This window comes from Lolium rigidum, chromosome 6 (assembly GCF_022539505.1).
Source record: "Lolium rigidum isolate FL_2022 chromosome 6, APGP_CSIRO_Lrig_0.1, whole genome shotgun sequence".
Taxonomy (NCBI): domain Eukaryota; kingdom Viridiplantae; phylum Streptophyta; class Magnoliopsida; order Poales; family Poaceae; genus Lolium; species Lolium rigidum.
The window spans coordinates 216397193-216420763 of NC_061513.1; the positions used below are offsets into that span (position 1 = coordinate 216397193).

The window sequence follows — 23571 nt, forward strand, 5'->3', positions numbered from 1 at the left end:
ATTGAAAGTACATCCACAAATTGCAGGTGTTTTTATAGCTCGAGCGATATGGTTCTAGTTGAAAAATGCTAGATTGCTAGTGTATTCTGTATCAGCTTGATGAATTAATATATTCGTTCTTTATCGAAATGAAAGTTTGCTGAGAAAGGCAAAAGCAGACCTTTTGAAATTGGACAGCACTCCAGATTTCCAATTCTTTTGCTTTGGAGAGATATATGCACTTGCACAGTGCTACTTAACAATAATTCATTAAATGTGTATAGCACAACCTTCTGGGAGGTGGTGTTTTCCCGACAACTTATGTGCCAATATAGAATGTCTAGATGTACATGCAGAATTTAATTTCATTTTTTTTGACATTTTGAATTGTGTTTTCACACAATAGGTTCATATACAGTTATGCACCCATGACCCAAATTGCATTTCCCAACCTTCTGCTATATATTTGCCTTTACAAGTGAACTAAAGGATGTACCTAGAAATCCAGTTTAAACGATGAGCAGGAGGGAAGCCACTGTCTTGTTGTAACTTCAAATCTTAACCTCAACAGGTCATCTAGAACTCCAGTAGCTGGAACCACAACTCGTGTTCGACAAAGTGTTTTATATTCAAATCTTCCTAGGCGATCTGGAGGCAGCCAAGGACGAGAATTATCACAAGAATTACTACCGTAAGTCCCCTGGGTTATTTCAGGTGTTGTATGTCTGCCTATTCCACCAGAAGTTCAAATCATATTTGTTTTTGGCTATTATTTGCACTGGTCTTCTCACAGAGGAAATAGTATGTCCTAAATATCTGACCATGAATATTGACTGATAAACATGTTCTGATCAGGGTTGAGGAGCATGCTGGTGAGGTTAGCAGCAGTGACAGTGAGAGCTCTACACCTGAAGTTCTGCCAGAACTCAAGGCACTAGGGCTGACTGGCACGCCTCCTAAATTCCAGCTATCACCCTGTTGGTATGGCCGTAAGCCCATAACTATTTCTGATTAACCCAGTTAGGGTTTGTTGAAATGGATACTTGCTATTACCGATAGTATTCTTTCATATGTTCTTCACATCATGCATAGTTTAAGACAATTCATACCAAAACAAATTGCTAGGTAGGTAATCATCAATATAACCTCTTATTGTGTTGATATCTGTTGCTATAGGTCAAACTATTGTGCTGATGATGCTAGCGGCAGCGAGAGTGACTCTGAAATTGTTGAGGAGAGCAAGCCCAAAGAAGAATCAGATTTTGATATGTACGTATGATTTTGCTGTCTGATGATCTTGACTTGTATTCTGTTGTTTGTAACTTTAAGTCTTAAATGCATTTAAATAATGCAAGATGTCCCAAAGCGCTAAAACTTTACCTGTTTATACATGGCTCATATAACCAAAATTGGAAAGCATCAGCCCAGCATGCCAAAAGTGTGGTGTGGGGACCACCAAATGTATGCGACATGAACGATACTGTTGACATTCTAATTTATGGGTTGAGTGTTTTCACTCTGTACCTAGTTAGATATAGAGTCATAAAGCACAAAATTATGCACCACGACCCGAGTGTTTCAGTTCATTTACAGTAATTGTGCTTTGTATTACTCCAGAGGGATAAATTCACTAGCTCAAAAGTATTTAGGCTTTGATTTATTTTGTACTTTTAACCATACGTGCATGCATTTCTTTAGAGAGGAGGAGCGGCGAGAACTGGAGAAGTACTTTGAAGAGAACACGTGCAACACTTTCCGTGAAACGTGTGTTATGCTTCGTGACATTGAGCGTGCCAGACTAGCTGCCAAGAAGGATAAAATGCCAGCTGCTCGGCGTGCCGATATCATTGCCCGAGCTCCCTACTTCCTTGAGGAGCGACTGAAACTTCAGGCAAGGGAACAAGCTTCAATGGAGGAAGCGGCCATGCAGATTTTGCTACGTCGACAACCAAGGTGAATTTTATCTCCTGCAATTCTTATTGTGTTAGCAATCCTCTCTTTTACTGATAACTGGCATTACTTTAATCTTCTCTAAGCATTTTATTCTGTGTCGCTGAAAATTTAGCTTGAATGCATGATCATGCATAAGATGGAAAATTTAGGTTTCCTTTAAGGACTTTCAGTAATTTAATGTTTTGTCTGCATAGAATAAAAGAATAGAGCACATTGTGGGCCTTGTCAGGCCAATTCATTAGTTCCTAAACCCTGAAACTGCACATTCATGCCACTAAAGTTGTTTGGAAGCTTAAACAACATGAAGCTGGGTCTGACCACTGACGTTGCCTGTTGACCAATGCCAGCATTACCTAACTATACCCCCTCATAATATGCAGAGTTATAAATTTTCAGTTACCCATGCTAAACATTGATATTATCCCTGTATCTTACTGTTAGTTTTTGGAATAAGAAGTATTTATCATTTGTGTTCCTTATTTAGTAAAATGGAAGAAAGTATATTGATAGTATTTAGGCATTGTCTATCCTCTAGAGCGTAGTCTCTTTCCATATTCAATTTCTAAGATGCTGAGAGGGGTCACGGGCCATACGAGTATATGATTGGCACAAAATTTCTAAGCGAGCAGTACCTATGCCACACATAGGTGTTTGCAACCCCATAGCATACATATATCTAGTTAATTCATTCTCCTTTTGGTGTTGTGTGGTTCTTATCATGTGCATGTAGGTTCTGAAAGCTTCATTAATCATTGAACATGTTGTCGTGAACTCACCATATTCTGGCTTCTACTAGCTCTACCTTGTGCTTCTTCAGAAACTACAGTTTTAATTCAGTTGTGCATACAGGCGGGGAGTTTCTGACAAAGAGATTATTCAAAATGCGAGGAAATGGATGAGTAAGGAGGTGATGGTGGCTTTCGAAGAATACAAAAAAAGAAGTGCTACTCTCGCGGTAAGTAAAACTTTTTATTTTTGTATTTTTTAAACAACAAGGAAGTGACCAATTAACTTGTTACTAACAAGGATCTTTATTTGGCTTTAGGGACATGACTGCCAACTAGTGGAACTAGGCCACCAATGTTTCAATGTGGAAAATTATTGCAATGTTTTCCACCACTTCAACTTCACTGTGAAGATTGAGAACCCTATCACAAATGTTTCCCGAGTGTCACTATTCTTTGCTGAATTAAGAGAGATGTTTGGGCAAAAATATTATTTCTGCTCTCCTCTGGAATCAGACAGTGAAAATGGTACTAATCCTTGTCTTTACGAATCAAACAGTGAAATATTCCTAGTTCTCTTATTAGAGTCTTCCTGGTTAACTTCTTTCAGGTCAGTGTTCTGCTTGCAGTAGCCAAGGAATGGATGATCTGCAACATCCAGCCACAGGTGGATATTTCAGGGGCTCGACGGGTTCCTCATTCCCTTACATGTACATGGAAGATGATGTCGATAATGATTAGCGGGGTAGTTGAATCTTTATTCAGAGTTGGTCATGGTTGGTGCATGCGAGCCTAGTAGTCCAGGCAGCAGATGCAATAACCTGCAGGGTGATTTATTTTCACCTCTTGAACTAGTAGTACTTTTTTTGTTGTTGTTCTGTGTCTGTGATACTGGCATGCTGGTTTTGTTTATGCAGTGAGCATTTTCTTTGTATACAAATCTGTAACCATGATCAATATTCTTGGTCATGGAACTAGTTTAGTAGTAACGTTGACCAACGGGGGAATGATCCCTCCCTTGGCTATAACCCGATTTAAAGTTCGTCTCTCCCTGCGAAATTACCGCGAGATGGGGATTCGAACCCGGGTGGGCTGGCTGCGAACTCGCTTGCCTTGCCACTGAGCTAGAACTCAGTTCTCAATTAGTTCAGTAGTACACTCTAACAGAATACAAAACGAGATTCTTTCTGCTAATGGACCGTTGCTTTGCTGTCGACACCTGTTCTGAAAAAAAAATCTTATACCCAGGCTTCAATTGCTCGGATTTGAAAGAAAAACAGCAGTTTTTTGGTCGCTCAATTAGATCAAGCGAGCAATTGCAGCTGAGCAACCATCTGCATAGCAAGTTAACGCAAATGAAATGTTTCATCCTGGTTTATCTGTCAACACAAGTTTTAGCAAGTTAACACAAGTTTCAGTTTAAGAGTCTTCATGTGGTCTCAAGCAAAATTCATAAGCCTTTATCAGGAGGAAACTAAACCTGATCAATCATCATAGATTAATAGGTAGTGGCGGCTGTGCCTCCTCGTCCTCGCTCTACTTGATGTCTTTCCAATCGACACCGTTATCGAAGTCGGCCGCGTCTTGCGGAGTGCCTCTGCCATGCCCGGTCAGGCGGTGACTGCTCCTCCTAGGCCTCGTCCTACTGGATGCGCTCGCCCAGAAGGGACACGTACAACTCATCGTCGTGCTTGGCAGCATCGGGGTCGTTGTATTCGGGATCTCTGAGCCTCCCTACACAAAAGTGTGTTATGCTTCGTGACATTGAGCGTGCCAGACTAGCTGCCACCTCGTGGGAGATATGAAATAAAAGGAACGCTAGGGTGTTCCGCAACATCTCTACAATGCCGACCGTGGTGATGGCAAAGATTAAAGTTGAAACGTCTTTATGTAGCGTGGCGGGAGTAAAACACTTGGGGTCAATAATGCCGCGAGAGTAGGCTTAGGCTTTGAGCCTTTGCGGCTTTGCTCGAGCGCTTGCTTGAGCATTGGCTACTCTTGTAATGTTTCATTCTGTAAAACTCTTTCTTAATTAATGAGATGAGGCAAAACTTTTGCCTCCGTTTAAAAAAAAAACTCACTATATTCTGTCTTTTATTTGCTCTACCTTGTGCTTGGTCAGAAAATACAGTTTTAATTTGGTTCTGCATACAGGCGCGGAGTTTCTGACAAACAGATTATTCAAAATGCGAGAAATTGGATGAGTATGGAGGTGATGGCGGCTTTCGAAGAATACAAAAAAATAAGTGCTACTCTGGCGGTCAGTAAAAGCTTTTAAATATTTTTAAAACTACAGGGAAGTGACCAATTAACTTGTTACTAACAAGGATCTTTATTTGGCTTTAGGGACATGACTGCCAACTAGAGGAACTTGGCCACCAATGTTTCAACGTGGAAAATTATTGGTATGTTTTCCACCACTTCAACTTCATTGTGAAGATTATGAAACCTATCACAAGTGTTTCTCGAGTGTCACTATTCTTCGCTGAATTAAGAGAGATGTTTGGCCAAAAATATTATTTCTGCTCTCCTCTGGAATCAAACAGTGAAAATGGTACTAATCCTTGTCTTCACGAATCAAACGGTGAAATATTCCTATTTCTCTCATAAGAGTTTCCTGGTTAACTTCTTCCAGGTCAGTGTTCTGCTTGCAGTAGCCAAGGAATGGATGATCTGCAACATCCAGCCACAGGTGGATATTTCAGGGGCTCGACGGGTTCCGCATTCCCTTACATGTACATGGAAAGTGATGCTGATAGCGATTAACGGGGGTTGTTGAATCTGTATTCAGAGTTGGGCGTGGTTGGGGCATGCGAGTCTAGTAGTCCAGGCAGCATATATATACAATAATCTGCTGATAGATGTTTTATTTCCACCCGTTGAACCACTCCTTTTTGGTATGTGTCTGTGATACTGAGATTCTATGTAGTACTGATTTTCTTTATGTAGGGTCATGTAACTAGTTCTTTGCTACATTCCAGCAGAATACACAACGAAAGTGTCAATTCTTTCTGCTAATGGACCATTGCTTGCTGCCAAGGTTGTCAACACCTGTTCCGAAAATAATAATCTAACACCCATAAAAAAATAGCAGTTTTTTCGTCGCTCAATTAGATCGAGCGAGCAATTGCACTTGAGCAACCATGTAACGCAAATGAAATGTTGCATCGTGGTTTATCTGTCAACGCAAGTTTTAGTAAGATACTAGGAAATATACCTGTACATTGCAACGGGATAGGATTTTCTTTTACATAAACACGTAGTTCCTCCGGAACAGTTGCAGTGAACATGTAGTCTGTAGTGACTTTGACTTTGGCTATGACAAAGTCAACCAATCCTTGCTTGACTTCTTCATAGCCGAATATTTATCCATTGTTGCATGTTTTCTTACATTTCTTTTATCAAGAATACACCATAAAAAGACGTATCATTTTGATAGAAGAAAGACCAGGCGGCTGATACAAAATGCTCCGGAAGAGGCTACAAATCTGGACCTTTGAGCCAACACATGCTCTCACCTACATGTGCTAACACGCCGCCACCCTATCCAAGGACTATTCACAATTAACCCACCTCATCGGCTTGTTGGCCATGTCACCAAACGAGTTTTGCTCGATCGCCTCCACTGGCATGCCGGTCGGTGACCACTCGGGTTGGCTGAAAACCACATCATTCTGATGTGTCCACTTGCATCACATGACCATAATGATCGACGACCATATGTCCTCGTGATTCCCCACTTAAGGAACTCGTGTTGTCCACCACTTTAATCTCTGAGCCCGGTTGGGACATCTACTTTAGGATATGATAATCCCGGAAATTCATGATAATCCCTCAATCTCTCATGTCAAATCTCTCTCGTTACGACGCAGGTGCAAGAGTCCCGTGTTCTGCAACTAACTTATTTGTAGTCCACACTATCTTTTTTTTTCTTTCGCCGCAAGCCAAGCAAAAAACATGTAGCTCATTGAAGATGTGGTCACGCACCATTCAGCCGAAATCTCTTACATTTCTTTTTTGGCAAACTCTCAAACTCCCACTATGCAAGGTGTAAAAAACGGAGATGAGACGTGGAAACTCTCTTTGTACCTCGAGCTCCATGTAGCTCTTTTTTTTTTTGAAAATATCAAAAACAATATTTATAGGTTTCACAAAATTCTGGCAAAAATCTAGATGTACATAATGATGTAATCTAGAGTCGTGTAAAATCTCAATGAATGTGGCCTACAAAAAATGACAAGTTGTGACAAATTGCGAGAGTTTGAAAGTATGTGTTATTCACTATACTTAGATGTGCACTTTGGAAACCTGGCTCGAAGACATTATCTCAAGTGGTTTGAAAACCTGGGGATTCACACTTCTGGGCTGGTCTTATGGCGACAAAAAATGTCTTTTTTCAACATGGGACTTTCTCCATTAAGAATGGAGCACAGATACGGTTCTGGGAAGATGCTTGGCTTGACAATGCACCCCTATGTGAACAGTATCCCGCTTTGTATAGAATTGCACGTCGCCAAGGTGATACCATTGCAACTGTAATGGCTACCTCACCCCCGAATGTGACGTTCAGACAGGTTTTACTAGGACAAAGGCTCGTGGCATGGAACAACCTAATTCAGCGGCTTGGAGATATTCAGTTATCGCCAGATGAATTTCGATGGAACCTCCACGTAGATGGTTCTTTTCTCGTAAAATCTTTATACAATGCGATGTCGCTTTCGATTTACCAGTTGATAATAATAAGAAAATTTGGAAGATGAAGATACCATTAAAAATTAAATTTTTTGGATGGTATCTTCGTCGAGGGGTTATTCTCACCAAAGACAATCTTGTTAAGCGGAATTGGCACGAAAGTACACGATGTGTCTTTTGTCATCATGATGAAACCATCAATCATTTATTCTTCCAGTGCCAGTTTGCGAGATCTATATGGTCAGTTATCCAAGTAGCGTCTACCTTGTATCCTCCGACTAGTGTCGCTAATGTCTTTGGCAATTGGCTTCATGGTATCAACTCAAGGTTTAAAATGCTTCTTAGGATGGGGGCGCTAGCGATTATCCGGGCGCTCCGGCTATGTAGAAATGACAAGATCTTTAATGACAAAAATTGCTCTTTGTTGCGAGGTTATCTACGGATGCACGGGTATTCTCCGTTCGTGGTTACCTCTTCGACGTGTGGAGAACCGAGACCTGTTTACTGGAGGTCCGTACACGGTTGGAGGATACGGCGAGGGATACTTTTTTCCTACATGGGTGGCAGCATAGTCTACGGATAGTTGCTCCACCTAGCTCTTAGGCGTTATATGATTCATCGTTCCGATATGTATTTCGCCTATTTTTGTTTTATGTAACTTTGGTCACTTGAGACAACAAACGGCTGTGTGCATCTTGGTTATGCAGATGCTGGATGTAATTGCTTCTTGAAGTAATAAAGCATCCTTTATCGAAAAAAAGATGTGCACTTTGGTTATTCTTTGGTATTAGCTATTTGGTATTAAGATTTTACACAGGTATATGATACATGTCTAGCTACAGCCAGAGCTTTTTCAGATTACTTTCGAAACTTTAACCTAAATTTTGAATTTTCCAAAAAACGAGCTAGGTGAAGCTCTGAGTTTCAAAAGTCCACACTCAGAGGAGACGTCATTATTTACCTGTCAAAATCTTGTGAAATACATTTATGAGGAGTGGGATAGCATGACAACGATATCCTCGTGGAGGGCGAGTATATAATTGTAGCACGTGTCGGCACGTTCATCATTTTTCTTTCAGTTTCCTATTTTTAATACGTACAGCAGCTGCATATCATGTCATGTACAGATCGATCACTTCTTCAATCCAATCCGTTTCCGTTTGGACCATTTCTCTTCCTATGGCCCACCCCGCTGCCCCGCCGGAAAACGAAATCCACGTCCCCCGCGCGCCGCCGCCGACGTGAAGCCCGCCGCCCGCCGCCGCACACCCGACGCCCTCCTCCCACCCCATGGATCCCGCGCACGATCCGCACGCCGCCTCCGCCCCATTCCCCACCATCCCCGCCGCCGCCACCCACAGGCAGCGGCTCGCCCGCCCGCGGCGCCAGCCTGGCCCCTTCCGTTCCGACCACCCCCTCACCGCCAGCTCCTCCGGCCGGCGCCTCGGCAGTGACCCCGCCATCTTCGCTGCCGGGCCTGGCCCGCGGCCGAGCACCGCCGGCGGATCACGCCCCTCGGCCTTCGTCTTCGGCGCGGACGCCACGACGTCGTCTCACCGCGCCGCCCACGAGGATCCGGCATCGGCGGGCTCGTGGGGCTCTCCTCGTGGCACCGATTTCGTTTTTGGGAGCGGCGCGCCGGGGCCACCGGAGATGAGGAGAAGCTCCTCGCTTGGATCCAGTGGTGCCTCATTGTGCGGCCTCTCTGCAGCAGCAGTTGAAGAGCTCGTCCTAGATGATTCTCCCCCCAAGCAAAGCGATAGTTTTGGTGCCAGGGAAAGCTCGCACGAGGTTTCTTGTCCGAGCATTCTTCGTGGCGACGAAGATATGCTGTCTCAGACAAGCTCACCATTAGCTGGTCGAGCGGCCAATTCAGCAAAATGTACTGGCAGGAACGATTCCATGGGACACCCCAAGGACCGCGGCACCTCATCTGCTGGGGATTCTCTGGATGAAGGTTGCTCCACAAAGAAAGGAAGTAAACTCTCTGCAGATGGTAATGTCGAGCAGGGTTTGTTTGTTTTCGGTGAGTGCGCTAGTGCTCCGCATAGGTGGTTCGCTGCAAGCACAGCGCAAAGCGATGCCAACAAGTTGGATTCATCTGATGAAGGGGATGCGGCATGCAGTTCTGAACGGCAAGACCTTTCAGCTCCTGAGGATGGCAGATGCGGCAACTTGGAGCCTTCACCTGGTTCAAGTAACAGGGATGCTCCGCATTTCAGACCTCATGAAGTTCATGAAACAGGAAAGGCCTCTAATACTGCACCTTCTAGCATTGCGTCTCAAGATGACCTTCCCAAGGTTTGTTTGACAAAATTGCCTGATGTTATGCAAACACAAAGCACCGTAGTAGCAGTGCCAGGGCTTGGTGAATGGGGATCTTTCGACGAGAAATCGTTTGCTCTGCATGACCACAATGTATCATCTAAAGACAAGGGAGTGGTTAAGGCTATGAGCATGAATAGAAGGGCAGTTAAACCAAAGAAATTCTCCTCGGCCCGCCAGGTTTCTTCCTTGCGGACAGTTCATGCAGCTGACAGTTTTTCTGGAAACGCGATTCCAGAATCAAACTTCAGTTTGCAGCAATCTGGAAAGGTTGGCTTCAGGTTAGAGGACTCTGGTATCCGTGTAGGTAACAGTCGCCCTGAGGAAGCTAATGCTGCGCAAACAACAGAAAGTAGCCATGACGGAACAAGGCTTACTTTTGCTGCAAACTTGGAAAGTTCTTGTCATTCTGAGTTAGCATTTGCTTCATCAACTTCTGATCAAAGTAAGTTGGTTTCACAAAGACGGCAGACCAAGAAAAGTTCTGAAGGAATGCCTGTTAATAATTCTAAATTTGTTCAAAGCCTTCCTACATCTGCCATTAGTCTTGCACACACAGAAGTATCAGCAAGCCAGCCCAACACAGGTTTTGCGGCTCAATGGACTGAATACAGCAAAGCAGAACCTACAACAGTAACATGTACAAAAACGGAAAAGTTTGGATATCAGGAAGATTGTGAAACTTGGCGTATAAGGTGCCTGGAACACCTTTCATCTTTTGTTACATGCTTATTTATCACACAAATAGTAACTTATATACTACTTACTTTGTTTAATAACTTACACCTGCACTGCTGCAAATAACATGGCAGTTACGTCAACTATTTCGTCTTCTTCAGAAATAGCACAAGCCAATAAAATATGATTACTTATATGTGGACGCCAGTTTAACATTTGCACTGTTGTAAAACAGCCTTTTGTGATCTTGTTGCAAAATATTTGTTCTGGTTATGTTGCTGAAGTTATAGTAAAAACTGGGCCCGGTCAGTTGTCAGGGGCACCCAATCTGCGATTAAACTGTAAGCAAACTTATGATGGATTGCAACTGAGCTTAGACTTCCATAACAGAAGAACAACATCTCCAATCAACATGATGTATTTCAGTCAACCAAGATTTGGACATTTGTTTCTCAGTTTCTTTTATGTGAACTGGAGGGTACAGACTTTAACACCCATCCCTCAGGCTATGCAGTCAAGTTTATGTTTTAAAGATATAGTCATACAGATTGCTGTATTTGAGGAATCTGGAATTTGCTGCTCGAGAATGTAATTTCCACGAGTGGTAGTTTAGGAATACATAAACAAGTAGAACTGAAATATGTTGAAATTTTAGTTTGATTAGATTAGAAGGATTAGAGTTTTCTTTTTGTTGCTTTTACTATATACATTTTGTTGGGCAATATTTGGTGCCTGTTAAGCTGAATTGTTTAATGTTCACTAGGGGGAACCAAGCTTATGCTGCAGGACGGTTAACAAAGGCGGAGGAATACTATACTCATGGGATTAATTCTGTTTCCCCAAATGAAGCCTCACGGAAAGCATTAATGTTGTGCTACAGCAACCGTGCAGCTACCCGGATATCTCTCGGTAGGATGAGAGATGCACTCTCTGATTGCCGGAAAGCTACTGAAATTGATTCTAGCTTTCTCAAGGCGCAAGTCAGAGCTGCCAAGTAAGATCAATAGCTACAGCCATTCTATTGACAAATCATCAATTTGCGGGCTTTCACACTTGTATAGTCTTGTTTTGGAAACAATTGGAAGGTCCATCATAGTTTGTAAGCCTTTCATTCAGTGGAGGAGACAAAATTAGATATTGTTCTGATCTAAAAAAAACTAGACATTGTTTTTAAGGAAATATCTTTCTAATATCATGAATTTATTTAAGATATGAGATCTCAGAGGAAAGAAACATTCATGTTCTGCAGCCTTGACATTCCAAACTCTAGTCGTTGCTGTTTGCATAATTTTAATTGACATTGGTTTGCAATTTTTTTAATAGCCTTGTTAATTATAACTCCATAATCAAACAAGGTTATTCAATTCTAGGGTATAATAGTTTATGTAGTTGGATTTGTATTTATAACCTCTGGGCTTCCCTTACAATTTTCCTTCAAAATAAAAGGTGGTCATAAGTGTTTTTCCCTTGTTATTTAACTTACATAATATTTCTCAATATCTGAACTAATCAATCTGCTCGGCTAATTCTGTATAGCTGCCTACTTGCTCTTGGGGATGTTGAAGAAGCACAAAAGGGTTTTGAAATCTGTTTGAAGTCTAATCACGTGGAAAGCTTGAATCATAAAATCATAGAAGAGGCTTCTGATGGTCTACAAAAAGCTCAGGTAGCCTGGTCTCTGGTTTGACACTATCATTGTATCATGTTATCATATCTAGCCAGAGTTTGTAACTTGCCAAATTGAATGATAGCACGCATATGCTAGTTTTAGTGAGTTTTGACATTTCAGTAGAGAATTTTGAAACCAGAACCTTACATTATTTTGCAAGCTATTGAGGAACCATATTACAAAATAACTATTTCTGGTATGCTTATGTTAAGTAAATTGTTGATTATCAGATTAATAGATCAGATACTAGAGCTGTAAGGTACTCAAAACTATGTACTGTTGAGGAAACCATACAAGACATGAAGAAAAGATTCACAGCATAGTTGTAACAATTTTCAGAAGGATATGCTTAAAAGCTCCTTGTTTGTATTGAGGTCTCTGAACTCTAAGGAGCACTTTCCTAATGGGGACTTATCAGTGAACAACTATCCTGTCTTTGTCTATGTGATTTTCATGCTGTGCTACATCAATCATTTCACCTTTCATGCAAATACCCATAATCTCTTGGTTTTAATGCTATGGCTTATCCTAGAGACTCACAATTTGATCCATGTGTCGACCTCCAAGTCTGCAACATATTTTAGTACTATACAGCTCTCAAAACTTGCTGCGACTCAGCCTAAAATGCTGGATAAACTGGAATATATCAACACAGTTTATTCTGTTTAGAGACCCATTGGTAAACAAAATGGACTCGTCAATAGTTTCTGATGATTTTGTATGAAGTTTTTTCCATTTAGCCCATTACGTATATGAACAAGATACCTGGTGGATTTTTCTACCTGACTTTTGCCCCTGCTATGCAATGATATTTTCAGTACATGGCTTACCATCTCTAATGCCTCGCCTACCTGATCTCCTGCTAAAACAATCTTATTATCATTAAATTTGTTTTGTGTAACGGCTGATTATATGCTATTTTATTTATTTTAATAAGCAATTAAGTATTTCTGTTACATTTCGATTGTCCCTTTCATAGTGGAATGCCTTTATAGAATTTCAGATCATAAAGTCATATGACTCTGCACCCCTACATAACATTTTCCAAGAAATATTTGATCAAAATGTCGTGTTACGTAGAACTTGAATAATGACCTGAACTAGATGAGGCAAAAGCCACCCTGAAGCAATTTATTTTTTAAATGGGACTTGATTATCTAATCAGTATTTTATTGTCATTTGCTAACAGAAAGTATCTAGTTTTATTCTTCAATCCAAGGAATATCTTGTTAAAAAGGAATTTGACAAGATACCAAGCGCCTTACAAATGATCACGGATGCTTTGTCCATATGCATTCATTCAGACAGCTTGATGAAAATGAAAGCAGAAGCCATGTTACTGGTCTGTACCATATTGCGAAGTTTTGGTTGTTATTATCACTAGTAGGTGTATTGGTTAATTGTTTGTTTCATGGGACTTCACAGTTGCGGCGATATGAAGAAGTAATTCGGTTTTGTGGAGAAACTCTGCATCTGGCAGAGAGAAATAGTGTGTCTATGTGTCTTGATGAGCATCCAGAAAACATTAACTTGGACAGTTGCTGTTCCTCTGTGAAATTGTGGCGCTATTATCTCATCACCAAGTCATATTTCTTCACGGGAAAGCTTGAAGAGGCTCATCAATTCTTAAAAAAGCATGAGCAAGCAACACTTGTGGAATACAAGTAATATAAGATTTCTATGTTAGCGTTGTATAGATTTATGTTCCATACATCATTGCTTATATGGTTAGCTAAATTTGTGAAAATATTGACTAGGTGCGGGGAGCATTCTGAGCAATCAATTTCGTCACTTTCTAAGACAATCTCTGAACTACTGCGCCTAAAAGTATGTCCTTTGTGCCTCTATTTTTTCACTTCCATCAATGATTTGATGGCACTTTAAAGGCTATCAATTGCATCATTAGCCTCACTCATCTAAAAATATGATGTCCAATACAGCAATATTCCAACTACCCAACATTTTGTTTATGTGTTGCTCTAATCATATAATGTCTAACTATATCCAGCTTTTGCATACCATGTACTGTCCTTCGGTCGGATCCACGTTGAAGCTGTGGGGTCAGCTGACTCCACAGTTTTTTAGCAAATCCTTCATATTCATGTGTGATTCATACTAAAAAAACTAAAAACTAGGTAGAACTTGTGATAATCTTGGTCTGACTCCACAGGTTAGTGTATTGCTCTGCCGATAGTCATGTGCATACACATCTCCCAGTTATTCATCAAATTTTGCAATTATTTACATTAGAGGCATGATATTCTTATTTGCTTTATTTTAGGTTGCTGGGAACGAAGCTTTCCAAGCTGGTAAATATTCAGAGGCTGTGGAACATTATAGTGCTGCTTTGTTAAGCAGTACCGAGTCACTACATTTTTCAGCAATCTGCTTTGGCAACCGTGCAGCTGCATACCAAGCAATGGGCCATATTTTAGATGCCATAGCAGATTGTTCGCTAGCTATAGCCCTGGACACTAGTTATTGTAAGGTTGGTGAAAGATCCTCATCTTCTATCAAATTAAACGACCATGCTCTAAATTTTTGTGTAGACTCAGGCCAAAAGTATCTGTATGATATGTTGCTACGATATTCTTGTTTATTTCATCATGTATTTTGGCAAGACATGCATATCTTCTTGTTAACCCATCTGTGAAAATCTCCATACACCTTAAATGTTCTGATGTGTGATGAATTGATTCCCTCTGAATTTTCATTATGGTGTTTTCTTATCTATGTTGCCCAAAAATAGGTAGAAAATGATATTTACTTTTGGATTTGGCTTTGTTACTCGTGGGCTACTGCCACCTTTGCATAGACGTTCTCCAATATGTAGTTAACTGGAGTATTTATTTCCACTGCATAGTTTTATATGCCCTTCTTTTCATTTCCCACGCAAAACTTAAGTGAAGTTTAAATTGTTCTTGGGTTGCTTGGAGATCTTTCCGAGTTTCCATTTGTAACATTGTCTGTCACATGCAAATTTACTTCTTTCCCCACCCTTAATATTTTTTAGTGTGTGGTAAGGAGCACATCTTCAATCAGATTAACGTCGCATCATCATTAAATGGTGTGAGCGACTAAGTTATAATTCAATATGGTTACCTAAGTTATTACTGGATTCTTTGGCAGAACCTTTAAACCTTTGTCATGTTGAAAGTTTGACTGGATAAGTCTTGAATAGAGCTGTTTGGCCAGTTCTTTTTGGTCATTACCTTAAATAAGTTGTAGACCAGTGAGAAAATGTTATCCAAAGCTTTCTCTCTATATAAAAGAGGGCAACCTAGCATGAAAATAAGAAAAAAACAAGAAAAAAGCTCCTACTTATGCATTGTTCTCACTTTTTTTGTAGGTCATTTCTAGAAGAGCTAGTTTGTATGAACTTATAAGAGATTACAGTCAGGCCGAAAATGATCTTCGCAGACTGATTTCTCTTCTTGAGGAACAACTACAAGAAAATATGTCCACGCCATCAGAAAAGTTAGATAATGTTCGTAACAATCTACATCGAGCCAATATTAGGCTTTCTGCTTTGGAGCGTGATGCCAGAAAAAGGAACACATTGAATATATATTTGATATTGTAAGTATCTGTCTTTCTTATTTTTAATTTCGTTTAAGGTAGAACATACAAAATCATGTTCTCTGAAACAAACTGTCTTTGTGTTTAACTTTATCTCTGCCGCACTCTTCCCCATGTGCAATTGGCTTTTAACTACCATTAATTACATAGATGTAAATTAACATTAGTTACCATTTTACCTATAAGCTCTGTGGCAGAGCTAGATGAAACTGCTACAATATTATTGTGTCGTTCATGAGTCGGTCTTTTTTCATGTGTACCAGATAAATGGAAAATGAAAATTAATAGAATTCTTTTTTTTTCTTCAAATCCAAAAAAAAAATCTCTTTTTTTTATAGATAGGTCGTCGATTCGGCATTGGATAAAAAGGGCAGGGGCCCCTTTTTCTCGTAAATAGTTCAAACAGTTACTAAAATATTTGTTTGATAGTGGTGAGCAGTCCCAGTTTAATTTTCATATTACCGCAAAAAATTGGGGAGTTGACATTTTAAAACTACATTACTTACACTTATTTGCTCCCATTGGAAAGGAACTTCTTTTGGAATGCAATGTGAATTGGGCATGTTGGAACACACAGTTCCTTAAATTTATGCTGGGAAAGTGGGAAGAACTTGGTGTTAGTGAATGTCTGGAAACCATAACATCTGGAATGTCTGACTGAGAGATCTGCTTTTCCATGCAGAGGAATTGAACCAGCTTGCTCTGCTGCGGGTATAAAAAAAGCATACCGCAAAGCAGCACTAAGGCATCATCCAGATAAAGTACTATATTCTATCTCCATCTATTTCTTAAATTCTTCTATTCGCTGACATTTATTATGGCACAGGCCGGTAATTTGCTTGTGAGAAGTGAAAATATCGATGATACAGCATGGGCAGAAATTGCTAATATGATCCGCAGTGATGCTGATTATTTATTCAAAATAATTGGGAAAGCATATGCTATACTTTCGGACCCTACAATGGTACGTATTACCGAGTTTTCTGTCATATTCTGGGTGTTATTGCTCTTGTTGCCGTTTCTAAGTTTTCCTGTTGAGCAACAGCTATACTGGCTTCTTATACTGGCTTTTGTTTTGTTTAGATAATGATTTTTTAGCATAGTTTGAGGAACATGTCAGATTAGGACACTTTTTTTGTTTTAGTTCGATCTTGTTGTGATGAAGTCTTACGTTTTCTTTGTTTTTTCTTAATGAATTTAAACTGTTTTTTTCAAGAAGCAGGTTTAATCTAAAAATAATTATTTTTAACTTAATTGTTAATTGACCATCATGATAATATTGTGAGATTTGAATATAGAACTATTCAATATTATGCATGTCATATCTGCTTGAGAGTTTGATAAGCTATACGGCAAGTCGGTAACAGTCAGTATGAACATCTGGTACAGCACAGCCTACTAACCAGTAACAGTAATATTTCAAGTTGGAGCCATGTCAATACCCTGTTTCACAGTGCTAATGCTTTTGTGTTGCTTCTGTTGATAATTTTCGAGAAAGTTTCATTTGCTGCAATTTCAGAGAAATTAATACTGAAGTATCAATCAATTAACTTCAGAAATATGAACTTTGAAGCCAAAATTGAAATTATTTGTGGACTCAAGAGTTGTGTATTGTTTTCTTGGGTGGGAAGCCGGACCTGAAAGTGAAATTAGAAAAAGACAGCGTAAACTTTAAGACAAGGTTATGGAGTAAGGTTTTTCTGGAGAAGAGGAATAGTAAGTTGAAGCTGCACGAAGTTGTAGGACCATCCTGAATCTTTCATCTACAAAATTTTGCTAAGATGTTAGTATAATTTTTAATGGGACCTGAATACGGTAGTTCTTAGAGGCATTTAAGACAAGGTTATGGAGTAAGGTTTTTTTGGAGAAGAGGAATAGTAAGTCGAAACTGCACGAAGTTGTAGGACCATCCTGAATCTTTCATCTACAAAATTTTGCTAAGATGTTAGTATGATTTTTAATGGGACCTGAATACGGTAGTTCTTAGAGGCATTAACATATTTAACTTTTGATTTATAATGATGGTTTAGCTTGAGTTTTAAATTGTTTCAGTACTCTTTTAATCTAAAATACTTTCCTTGATTTCTTTAATTCGTCATCTATGAAGTCTTGTTTCTGTTTGTTCAATTTCGAAGCAACAATGATACCTGCTGTTTTGTAACTGTGGTGCCTGATACATATCATACAGAAGAGCAAATGATAGAGCCTGACACATGGATAAATAGTACACGCAGTGCAGTGAACATGACGCAACACTTGAAGGAATCAAATTGATGATACGATTTGTTGTTAAAAAAGAGAAGTGCTGATAGGATTTGTTGTAAAAAAAATGTGATGATAGGATTTTTTGATAATCATGAAGTGGTGAAATGTTGAAACATAATGGGGAGGATCTACAAGATGCTGGATGCTCTAAAACGGGAGGCTGGTGAACTTGTTGACGCTGAATCACCAACCTGAGTTTTGGCATGCCCCGTGCTCCCATGGCGGCGCTTAGACTGCATGAGTACCATCAACCCAGGAAGTTGTGGATCTGGGTCTTCATGGCTAACAACTGATGTGAAAGTTTTGCTGTTTGCCAAGTTTTCAGTTTGGTGTGCAGAGTGTATACTATACCGGGGTACCTTTCCCCAATGGTCTTTTTCTGTAAAGACGATGTGCATATGTATCTGAAGTTGTGCATAGTTTGTTGAAGCAGCTGGAAATGGAAATGAAACCAGTAACAGAGAAACAATGTAAATACACATGAGGTGTGTGGGGCTGAAGCACGATTTGTTTGGTTTTATATAGTACAAATTTTGCAAGAGAGGGCGGGATTATTTTTTCTCTTTCGGGTTCTGTATGTAAAACTAGACCAATGAGTGATTCTTTTGTTGAAACAAACAAATAAGTTGGCATGCATGAATACTGTAAATTTTGCGGTTGTTGGCCTGTTATGCTGCTGATTTGGTCTGTTCCAAGTTGTAAAGAATGTATTATAACTTGTACGGTGTTCCCTTTTTACACTGGTGTACTCTGGTTTGCAAAAAAGGGTAGTAAAGCTTCCAAAAACATGTATAAATCTGCCAAATGAGAATTATACTTGTTGTTTACTGAACAATGTGTGGAGCGCTTGTAGCAGGAAATCAAAATTTTGAGGCTGAACAAAAAAAAAAAGCAGAACAACTCCTGTGTGTCGATATATTATTAAGATAGAATGAGGTTTGTTAGAGTAGTACAGAGGTGAAAGACCGGCAGCTCGATCTGATGCCACCACGGACGGGGCACCACTTATTCAAAATCAACAGAAAAACATCCTACACGGTCTGTTGACTCCATTCCACCTAGACCCGCCATCTTCGAGTCACGGTAATGCGCCTTGATTATCTCGACGACTCCCCTGCTGTCGAGGTTTTATCCCTGAATACGCGCCTATTTCGGATCCACATCACAGTTGTCTAGAGATTTTGAGATCGATCAATACATGTTGATGATTCTGTGCGATAAGATGGATCACCGGATGGCCAAATGTTGGAAAGTGTTTGCGATTGTGTGGCTCTTCTCTTCAGCATCATCCTCCACCATCGCGGTCTCCATCTCCGAGAAATCGCTTGGTTGGGATTGGATCTCAGCCGGCAACACCATGGCTGCAATGTTGGCGGTCTTGTCTATCTCCTGCTGCTGCTCCTGGATCCCCCACCCCCAGTTCAAAAGGTCGAAATAGGCACACACCTTCACCTTGTCATCCGTCACCGTCGTCTCGGCCACCATGGAGTCCGAAGCGTGTTCTTGACAGGTCGAATCGGTGTCCGGATGCTCTGTGGTGGCGTCGAAGCCGAAGTCGAAGTCGAATTCGACCGCCAATAAGTCCTCACCGTCCGTCTCCAGGAGATCATCACAGTACGCGTTGGTCAACTCATAATCCGCCATGGGCGTCTCGGAGGAGTCTGCAGCGAGTTCATCATCATAGGTTGAATGATTCGGCCGATCGGCGGAGGTGATCGGGCGGATTTCGTTCACAGGAACAGCGGCGTCGGCGGGCTGCAAGCACAAAGCGTCAAAGAACTTGTCGTCGTCCGCCGCCGTCCACAGCGACGATGAGGATGCACTTAGCGCTTGTTGATGCGCCGATCTTTTCATCATCGCCTTCTGCATGACGAGTGTTTGGACCATACTGTAAATACGATCAATGGATCTTTCCGTTGCCTTCGTCATCGTGGATCAAATTAACTGTCGATGAAGCTCTAGCTTTGGTTAATTTGTGGAGAAGAGTTGATCGATCTTGACCTGTCTTTGCTATCGATTGAGATTGGACTGGTGCCATCACCCTGTCTAGCCCTTCGCCTATATATACTGCCAGGTAGGCAGCGTGCGAGTCGGACTCCGACTGTAACATGGAGACGTCCTTCTTGTCAAGGTCGGCTACTCGGTTTTTGTATATACTATGTGAACACCTCACCACAACTTTGTCTACGTCGAGGCCATCGTCAACCTCTGGTCAACGGCAGTGCCGGCAACGGCGTGGTGGAGGAGTACGCATGATCTGACTGAGCGACGGCCCAGACGCAGCGCAGCCTGTTCATCTCCTTCACCACAGGCGTCCAGGACTCCAACTCCCGATCGATCAGGTTCCGAGCAATATCGTGCTCCATTTCGCGTTGGAAACAAGCTCATTATCGGGTTGCCTAAGCATATTTTTTTTTTCAGTTATTATGGTTTCTCTTTGAAACAGACTTTCGCCTCGCTATATTAATACAACAAAAAATCGATACAACACACACATCACATTCAAATGAACAAAAAAGAAAAAAGAAGAGAAAATAAAGGAGACATTGGTGCCTCGACCAAAGTGAAGATGTCTCGCAACCGTTGCGCTCTCCGTAAGATTTCCACCATGCTCCTAGCACAGCAAAGCGCTGTGTACCAAACAACACCTTTAAGAAGGAAAGCGACGATGACTGTGTTGTTGCTGGATTGGACCTAGGGTTTTCCCCGGCACGCAACGGGAGATGGGGAAGAGGTACACCCGAAGCCCTTCAGGAAGGACGTCAACTCCCACAGGTGCCACCCGTCGGTGGAGAGACAACGGGGATTTCTCCCAACCCCCAAAAAAACACACTTCCGGACGATCCATAATGTTACACGAACCTTGCCACCCACCAACACACGCCACCACGGTCTTGCAATCACCACCGTCGTCCATCGTGACCCATGTTGCGAGGCCGGTAAGACTGAGAACAAGGAACACATGCTAGGGGTGGCAACACAGCAGAACACGGGAGGGAACGACCTACACCATCGACCATGTTAGCCGGCCGGGATGCAGCAGCAGGGACACACCAGGCCCTCCAGTCCCACTGAGTCCAAATTGGGCCCATAAAGTCCCACTGCCGCACTGCAGTAGGCATGCCACTGTTTCCACCGCCCCTGACACCAGTACGTACCCACTCTTCCATCCACCAGGGGCACCGCCATCGCGTTGAGGCAGCCCACCAAGACCGAGATGGGGCCCAAAGGGCGATCTGGGGCGGGAGTGTGCCGTCGGCTGCACTGAACTACCACGGCGCCCCGCCACCATGTTGCAGCCCATCGCCACCATGGTCACCCATGTTGCGTTGGACCACCGCAAAGCCAAAGCTCACCTTCGCTGGAGGTCGAGCTCTCTGCCACCGCCCGGGACCAGAAGAGCCACCATGTTAAACGTAAGACACAGGATGTTTGGGTGGCGTGGTCTATCTCATATATATATGGGTACCAAAGGGTACGTACAGGTCAATATACAGAATATACATTCTAACACCCTCCCTCCATCTTAACTGTGACATGAAGTGTTCAGTAAGTTAAGATTGCGTCTACATCCTGTGAACAGCGGAAGCGGCAACGGTTTGGTGAAGATATCAGCAAGTTGATCTTTAGATGAGATAAACCTGATCTGCAGTGCAACTCGTTCTCTCACAAAATGATAATCAACTTCGATGTGTTTCGTTCGGGCATGAAATACTGGATTCGAGGACAAGTATGTAGCACCGATGTTGTCACACCAAAGAACAGGTGGCTGTCTCTGGGCAATTTTCAACTCACGCAGCAAGGATTGAACCCAAATGATCTCCGTGGTGGCATTGGCAACAGCCTTGTATTCAGCTTTAGTACTACCCCGAGACACTGTAGCTTGCTTACGTGCACTCCAGGCGATCAAGTTAGGACCCAAGAATACTGCATGGCCCCCCGTTGATCGCCTGTCATCTGGGTTACCAGCCCAATCCGCATCACTGAAAGCCGAGAGCACAGCTGAAGGTGCCGGCCTAAGGTGAAGTCCAAATGTGAGAGTGGAACGAACATAGCGCAGGATGCGCTTGACAGCAGACCAATGAGTATCCTGTGGTGTATGAAGGTACTGGCAGACACGGTTAACTGCATAGGAGATACCAGGCATGGTGAGGTACTGAAGGCCCGCAACAACACTCATGTACTCAGTAGTATCTGATACGTCCAAAACGTATCTACTTTCCCGAACACTTTTGCTATTGTTTTGCCTCTAATTTGTGTATTTTGGATACAACTAACACGGACTAACGCTGTTTTCAGCAGAATTGCCCTGGTGTCTTGTTTTTGTGCAGAAAATCAACTTTCAGGAAAATCCCCGGAAATAATTGCAATGGGCCTATTTTCACAGAAGACTTACGGAGCCAGAAGACGAGACGGAGGGGGGGGCACGAGGGGCGCACACCATAAGGCGGCGCGGTGGGCCCCTGGGCCGCGCCGCCCTATGGTGACGCCGCCTCGGCCAGCCCCCAACGCTTCCCTCTAGACTACTTAAAGCCCTTGACCTAAAAACGCACGGGGGTTCGACCAATTTGCCAGAAGACATCCAGAACTCCGCCGCCGTCGCGAAACTCAATCTCGGGACCAGAAACTCCGTTCTGGCACCCTGCCGGGACGGGGAATCGGAGGAGATCATCGCCATCATCACCACCGATGCCTCTCCATCGACCATCCATGCTTCCCCCATCCATGTGTGAGTAAATCCCCCGCTGTAGGCTGAAGGGGATGGTAGGGATTGGATGAGATTGTTCATGTAATAGTCATAAGATTGTTAGGGCATAGTGCCTAGTATCCGTTGTTGGTACTTTTATGATATTGTTGCAACTTGTTATGCTTAATGCTTGTCACTAGGGCCCGAGTGCCATGATTTTAGATCTGAACATGTTATTGATTCATGATGATATTCATTGTTTTATGATCTTACCTGCAAGTTGTATACACATATTGCTGTCCGGAACCCGAGGCCCCAAAGTGACAGAAATTGGGACAACCGGAGAGGAAGGCTGTGATATGAGGATCACATGTATTCACGGAGCGTTAATGCTTTGCTCCGGTACTCTATTAAAAGGAGTACCTTAATTACCAGTAGTTTCCCTAGAGGCCCGGCTGCCACCGGCTGGTAGGACAATAGATGTTGTGCAAGTTTCTCATTGCGAGCACGTACGACTATATACAGAACACATGCCTATGGTTATTTAGTACTTGGATACTGTTATATTATTATCTGCAAATGACTTGCCTTGATTATTACATGAGTTCTCTTATCCATGCAGCGCCCGTTCATCTATCCCTATGCCTACAGTATTTTAATCCTGCTGTTTACTATAATCACTACTGCTGTCTTTATTACACTGCTGCTGATATTTCATTACTGCTACTGGTATAAAACTGTTGCTACTGATAAACTCTTGCGAGCAAGTCTATTTCCAAGTGCAGCTGAATTGACAACTCCGCTGTTAAGGCTTACAAATATTCTTTGGCTCTCCTTGTGTCGAATCAATAAATTGGGTTTTACTTCCCTCGAAGACTGTTGCGATCCCCTATACTTGTGGGTCATCAAGACTATTTTCTGGCGCCGTTGCAGGGGAGCATAGCTTTATTTGCAAGTTCACCCGAATTGATATTGTTCGCTGCAAATCCTCCATCATGGGTAAACCTCGTGATGCTAAA

The 23571-nt window shown here is 42.0% G+C and overlaps 2 protein-coding genes and 1 long non-coding RNA gene across 6 annotated transcripts; all 3 read left to right on the top strand.

Annotated features, from left to right (window-relative positions):
• The first annotated feature begins 637 nt into the window (after positions 1–637).
• LOC124660702 lies at positions 638–1771 on the top strand. The gene is made up of 4 exons (XR_006989944.1): positions 638–670; positions 835–960; positions 1156–1248; positions 1678–1771. It is a non-coding gene; the product is annotated as an uncharacterized LOC124660702 (long non-coding RNA).
• A 77-nt stretch (positions 1772–1848) lies between these two features.
• LOC124660330 lies at positions 1849–3506 on the top strand. 2 transcript variants are annotated; one of them, XM_047198137.1, is made up of 4 exons: positions 1849–1932; positions 2770–2887; positions 2978–3185; positions 3268–3506. In XM_047198137.1, exons 1-4 carry the CDS (start codon positions 1889–1891, stop codon positions 3396–3398), a joined length of 501 nt encoding a protein of 166 aa, XP_047054093.1. In that variant the 5' UTR covers positions 1849–1888; the 3' UTR covers positions 3399–3506. The 2 variants fall into 2 exon arrangements, with proteins under 2 accessions (XP_047054093.1, XP_047054094.1); XM_047198138.1 differs by having other exon boundaries at positions 1865–1932; positions 2782–2887.
• A 5387-nt stretch (positions 3507–8893) lies between these two features.
• LOC124660153 lies at positions 8894–18605 on the top strand. Of its 3 annotated transcripts, XR_006989802.1 has the most exons (12): positions 8894–10369; positions 11116–11346; positions 11889–12018; positions 13211–13363; positions 13447–13685; positions 13779–13848; positions 14303–14509; positions 15371–15600; positions 16283–16361; positions 16427–16564; positions 17120–17281; positions 17443–18605. XR_006989802.1 is itself a non-coding variant. In XM_047197947.1 (11 exons), exons 1-11 carry the CDS (start codon positions 9003–9005, stop codon positions 17742–17744), a joined length of 2853 nt encoding a protein of 950 aa, XP_047053903.1. In that variant the 5' UTR covers positions 8894–9002; the 3' UTR covers positions 17745–18605. The 3 variants fall into 3 exon arrangements, 2 of the variants coding, with proteins under 2 accessions (XP_047053903.1, XP_047053901.1); XM_047197947.1 differs by lacking the exon at positions 17120–17281 and having other exon boundaries at positions 17736–18605; XM_047197945.1 differs by lacking the exon at positions 17120–17281 and having other exon boundaries at positions 8896–10369; positions 17789–18605.
• The last annotated feature ends 4966 nt before the right edge of the window (positions 18606–23571 follow it).